Source organism: Fukomys damarensis, unplaced genomic scaffold (genome assembly GCF_012274545.1).
Source record: "Fukomys damarensis isolate Sample0158 unplaced genomic scaffold, DMR_v1.0_HiC HiC_scaffold_5, whole genome shotgun sequence".
Lineage (NCBI taxonomy): Eukaryota > Metazoa > Chordata > Mammalia > Rodentia > Bathyergidae > Fukomys > Fukomys damarensis.
In genome coordinates, this window is record NW_022900917.1 from 37,699,225 (window position 1) to 37,705,053 (window position 5,829).

Below are 5,829 nucleotides of genomic sequence, written 5' to 3' on the forward strand. Positions count from 1 at the left end.
GTTCCATCATGGCGTCAATGCAGGTGAGCGGAGTTTGCTGCATCTGGGCGGGCACGGGAGCTTTCGAGAGGCTGCTCGCGTTTGGGTGGGGACAGTGTCCGGGACTCCCGGCCACCTGGGCGGACTCCGAGGCGGTCCCAGTGGCCGGTCCTGGTCGTTCCCCAGGCTCTGAACGTCGGAGAGGGGTGAGAGGCAGCGAGAGGAAGGGCGTGTGGGGGGGCGTCTCGCTTGGTCGAAGCGAGCACCAGGCGGCTGGGAAGTTGGGGGCTAAGGAGGGTTTAAGGAAGAAAGGGCGAAGTTTGGTTTTGACTCCGCAGTGGTGGTCTGGGACTCGCCTCCCGCACTCATAGACGTCCGCTACCGGCCTCCCTGTCCGCCCCAGGGATGTCTTTTCCTCCGCGGTGCCCGGCCCGGCGGAAACAGCTGCGCCCGCCGTTGTCGCCCGGGCTGGGGCGGCCCCGAGAGGGGCTGAGTGTGAGGGAGCTGGAAAGGCGTTCCCGGAGAAGGCTGCTGGCTGCAGTCGGTGCTCGGCGGCCTCTCCCCTTCGCTCGGTCCACCTCGCTCTCTTCCCCTTCACTCTCACTCCGTTCTTTGCCCCGTAGGTACCTCTGTCAGCTTGAGCACCTACAAACATTCTGCAGCAGCCTACTTTCTCACTCCCCCGAACGGCCCTTAGTACATCAGCCACATTTGCCGCCTGACGTGCAAGCTCCGAATCCTAGTCACTTAGCTCTCTTAAACCTCTCGGGATAACTCGCCCTCTAATTTATCTTTTTCTTACCATGCTGTAACCTTGCGGCCGCGCTAAGCCTTATATAGCTCTCTGCCCTTCTTCCCCAGACCTTTAGTGGAGCCTTAGTTTGGTAAGAGGTGTTTGTTAACCAGCGTTGTATCTACCTGACTTGTCATTGCGTGGTTTTCTGGCTTTCCACCTTAATTCACTGCCCCCTCGTATCCTGGAAGTTTGCTTTTTTTCAGGCGAAGATGACAATCACTACTGTAGTTTTTCAGAGATTGACTGCATTATCTACAGCCTGTCTTTAATTCACAGATAAGACTAGCCTTACTAAAACATGTAAAAAGAAAAGGTAGCCTTTAACATTAAGGAGTGTCAACTGAAATGCCTTTTTGGAGTTTCAACACTCCCTTAAGATATCACGTTTTTCTTAGAATTTGTTTTCAGAATAAACAAGTCTTTATCCTCCGTCTTTTCTTTTTCTGCAAAAAAGTGTTTTTCTCTCTTCTGTATTTTCTTCCCCTTTTGTGCAGTTTCTTTTCCTTTGCTTCATATGTACTTCTGTGGTTTATGTTACTCCCTTTCCAATTGTTTTCCTCACAATATTCCTTTCACCTTTGCTTCTCCCTCTGGCTTTTCCTGCAGAACAATAAAATTGCGCGTAACATTTCTAGGTGAAGACATGTCATGAAATGGTGCAGGGAAAAACAAGAACAATTTCAGGAAACATTATACTTTATACTAGTTTCCCCAGAGATGTTAGAGAAGTTTCGTCACTTGAAGCCAAAAAAGGAAGTGTGGAATACTAGTTGAACAGTGGATGAGCTATATGATTACTTGAAGATTTTTATCTATATTAAAATTAAAACATGACTTGTTATGACCAGTTTAAGACTGTTACCTCAATTAGGATATAAACATTATTTAAAACTAAAAGTTAAGATTAAAAACACAGTACTTGTATTTGACAAGGGGATAGTGTTGGATTTAGACCTGAAGTATTTGGAAAAGGCAGATTTCTTTTTAAGAGAGATGTTGATAATCTTGAATTTTGCATAGTGACTTAAGTAATAGTAATACTTGTCAGTATAGTACATTTTTAGTGTGCTTTTTTAGTACTACCTCAGGTAGTCTTATCACTGTTCTTTACTCCTTTGGCTTCTAATTAGAGAAATGGAAAACTGATGGAGTGCCATTTTAATTAGCTCATCAATATCATTTGCCTTAAACTTTTTATTTCTTTTCAAAAATACTTGATGGGGCCGGAGATTTAGCTCAGTGACACTGCATTTGCCTTGCCAGTGCAAGGTCCTGAGTTCAGTCCCCCGTACCAAAACAAAAAACAACTTCGTGAGGTTTTCTGAGAATATCTTTAAAATACTTTAACAGAAAAATCAAACTTCTTGAAACACCATACTACTTTTTATGTGTTTATTCTATGTCTTCGCTGTACAAAATTTATTTCCTCATCATCTTAGTAGTAGAGGTTAACAATTTTAAAAATAACTAAATGATGCATAAAACTACAAATGATTAAGTGTGCTATTAGGAAGTATTTTGGGGAGTCCAATATATATCAAGCATCTAGATAGGTGTTGGAGACAGCAGTGAACAAAAATAATGTGTCTGCTTTTGTAGATGTAGTCATTTAGTTGAGGGAGACAGATAACAAAATATTTAAGTTGTGTATTATGTTAGAAGGTGATAGTGATAGTGCTGTGGAGAAGCTGCATAAAGGAAGTTAGGGTATCTCTATTTTGGGGATTTCAGTTAGGAGAAAGTACACCATGATGCAAAATGCTGGTGTGACCACGTCCTTGTCTAAAAAGCTTTTATTAGATTTGTTTATCTTACTTACACCAGGATATATTACTGTTGCTGAAGGGGTTACTTAAGCTCTAGAAGGAACTGTGTTTCAAAAATATACTAGGGCTGGGGATTTAGCTCAGTGGTGCCACCTGCCTCGCAAGTGCAAGGTCCCATGTTGGTCCTCTGTACAAAAAAAAAAAAAAAAAAAAGCTGCGTTATAGAGGTATAATATGGGATTTGATTAATAAAAGAAATAAGTTAGTCTTTTCAAGAATATGTGTGTTAGGGCTGGGGATTTAGCCCAGTGGTTCCAGCACCTGCCTCGAAAGTGCAAGGACCTGAGTTTGATCCCCAGTACCAAAAAAAAAAAAAAAAAAGAATGTGTTAAAGTTGATGTTAAAACTGTTCTAATATATTCAGTCTTTTGTTTGAAGTCATACCAAACAAAAAATACATGGGGCAGAGGCGGTTTGAATATAGTCCAAGCTAGCTTTGAACTCAGTATATAGTGCAGGGTGGCCTCAAATTTACAGTGATCCTTGTGCCTCAGCCACCCCCGGTGCTGGAATTGTAGGCATGTGCCATCATGCCTGATTTAAAAAAAAAATTTTTGTTGGGGCCAGGCATGGTGGTGCATGCCTGTAATCCCAGCACTCGGGAGGCTGAGGCAGGAGGATTGCTGTGAGTTCAAGACCAGCCTGGGCTGCACAGTGACTTCCAGGGCAGTCTGAACTGCATAGTGAGACCCTGTCTCAAACCAAAAATTTTTTGTCTTATTGGTAATTTTAAGTATACAATATAATGACATTCATCATTGGAGATTTGTACCTTTACATAATGTATCTTGATTCTTATTTTTCCCCATATCCTGCCTCCACCCCTCTACCCTTCCCTGTTTACAAAGTCTTTAACATGAGAAAATGAAAAAATAGAAACAAAGACTTTGTAAAAAATAATTTTTGTGTAGCACACCAAGATGGATGAGGTTGTTGGAGGCTGGAAGCACCTGACCAGGCAGCTCTTTGTGAAATATCAAGGAGGGGAGGCTTGATATTCTGGCACACCTCTGGTACTGGGGATCAAACTCAGGACCTTGTGCTTGCGAGTCAGGCTCTGTGCCACTGAGCTAAATCTCTGGCTCCTATTTTTCTTTTTTCTTCCTAGAACACAGTCACGAACCACCAAGTAAAATTATAGTTAGATTATATTTTAAGAAACTGTTTTTAAGAGAATAGTATGTTCATGATGATAAGTTAAAATTGGCAAGAATTAAATCTGTTTAATTTTGGTAATTCTGGAAATCTTAAAATATTAAATGGAAAGTTCTTTGTAACATGTTTTAGTTTTGCACTTTAGGTACTGTGATTAGTTGATACAAAGTTTCCATCTCTAAGTGGTTCTAAATACTTTTGAAAAGAGTAGCTATATTGGGCTGTTGTTTTCAGATTAAACCCTAAAATATTTGTGTTCTTTTTTCATTTTATAGTTTTTTTTACCCTTTCCCACAGCTCATTTCATATTTGAAGTAGTTAACCACTTTGGCTTCCTTTATATGTTTTCCAGTTTTAAAATTTAGCAGTTTCATCCAGACTTTTCTTAAGTTAGAAGTTTTAAGTAAAATACTTGGCATGCATTATTTTTCTTTTTAGTTAAACTGTCCTTAACTTATATCTTACAAACCCTGAAAATGCATAATAATTTATATTTGTCAACGTGAAAAGCAGTGATATAATTAAGATAAACTATCATTTTGGTAATTCTTTGTGATTTTTCTGGGTTTTCTTCCTCACTTACCTAACTGGGTCTTAAGACTATTGATTGTTGATTTGGCTAGCTGGAAGGACGTTGACTTACAGTGACAGGAAATAGAGTATGAGTATGTGCTTATTTTCACATGGCTTAGAAACAGTCAGTTGTTTTGGATTATTCACAGCTCTCCATATCTCTTTTCTCAGGTAACTAACTGGATGTAATGATTGAGAGAGGCTCTTACAATACTATTACAGTAGCCATGTTGCCATGACAATTAGATAACACACGCCTATTATTGTCATTATTAAAGGTTGTAGCGTACTGCAAAATTGAGAAAATTGACTCATTTTGGATGCTGAGTCTCATTGAGCGCTGGGAACTTGAAGTTGGTATGAGGCTTGCTAGATTACTTAGTGATAGGGCTGTCAGAGAGCTTTTGGATCAGGGGCCAAGGGATAAAGGGAATATAGAATAGAATTGTGTGTGTTTTGTGTGAATTGTAAACATGAGTATATAGTAGATCATGTGAATGGAAGAGTAAAGCTGTGGTAAATCATCTTACTAAGAAGAGAGTCTTTTTTTTTTTTGCTTTTAGTCAATTATTGTGTTATGAGATCCCTTTTATATTTGTCTTAAAAGCTTTTAGCTTTTTATTTAACTTTCAAGTCTCCTCATTGGCCACAGACTTCATGAAAACACAAAATGTTCTTTTCCTCTTGTCTCTTACATGTGCACATGTGGAATACAGTAAGCATTTGTCCATCTCTGGACACTTCAAGATACATTCCTAAGTAGCAAATTCTGTATTCATTTAATTTTGTTTCAAAGAAACCTTTTAGGAAGTTCTAGAATAGTAAGATTGAATACCTAAAGGGAATAACTTAAAAATTCATTTTTATATATTCCAAAACATTTGTGTGTCTGACACACTTCAGTATTTTAAAAAATATTTTAATTTTTTTTCCTCTGGATTCTTGTTGCAGCTTTGTAAAAGGGAAAGTTAGGTAACCCCGATTCATTTTTTTTTTTGAGACAGGGTCTCACTATGTAGTTGAAACTGACCTGGAACTCACTATGTAGCCCAGGCTGGTCTGAAACTCACAGTGACTCTCCTGCCTCAGCCTCCTGAATGCTGGGATTACAGGCGTGTGACACCATGCCCAGCTCCTGTTTCATTCTAATAAAGACAGACAGTGATTTTTGGTAATGACTTAGTTGGATGAGTGACTTAATGAAAATTGCACAGTAACTGAGCAGTGAAGCTGGCTTAGAAACCAAGCCTGAAAAGTCTACTAATGCTATGAAGTTGTAGGTGATGAACATTTGAATACATTTAGCATTGTAGACAATTCATTGGGATAATTATTTAACTTTTCAGTCAAGAAGCAATTATTACAGTATAGGTTCTTAGCTTCTATAACCAGAAAATAAGTTCATAATAAAAAGTTTCTTTCTCTTCTCCTCTCTCCTCCTTTTCCCTCTCCCCGTCTCTCCTCTCTTCCCCTCTCTTCCCTCCCCCTCCCCTCTCCCAC

At 39.7% G+C, this 5,829-nt stretch overlaps 1 protein-coding gene across 9 annotated transcripts in view; it reads left to right on the top strand.

The window, feature by feature from the left end:
* Positions 1-6: 6 nt before the first annotated feature.
* The window catches only part of LOC104861106 (ubiquitin-conjugating enzyme E2 W), a 377,455-nt gene continuing 371,632 nt past the window's right edge, over positions 7-5,829 (top strand). For all 9 annotated transcript variants that reach the window (XM_010622419.1, XM_033760534.1, XM_033760522.1 and 6 more), the window contains exon 1: positions 7-23. In XM_010622419.1, coding sequence (XP_010620721.1) covers positions 9-23 — 15 coding nt within the window. In that variant the 5' untranslated portion in view covers positions 7-8. The remainder of the gene's footprint in view (positions 24-5,829) is intronic.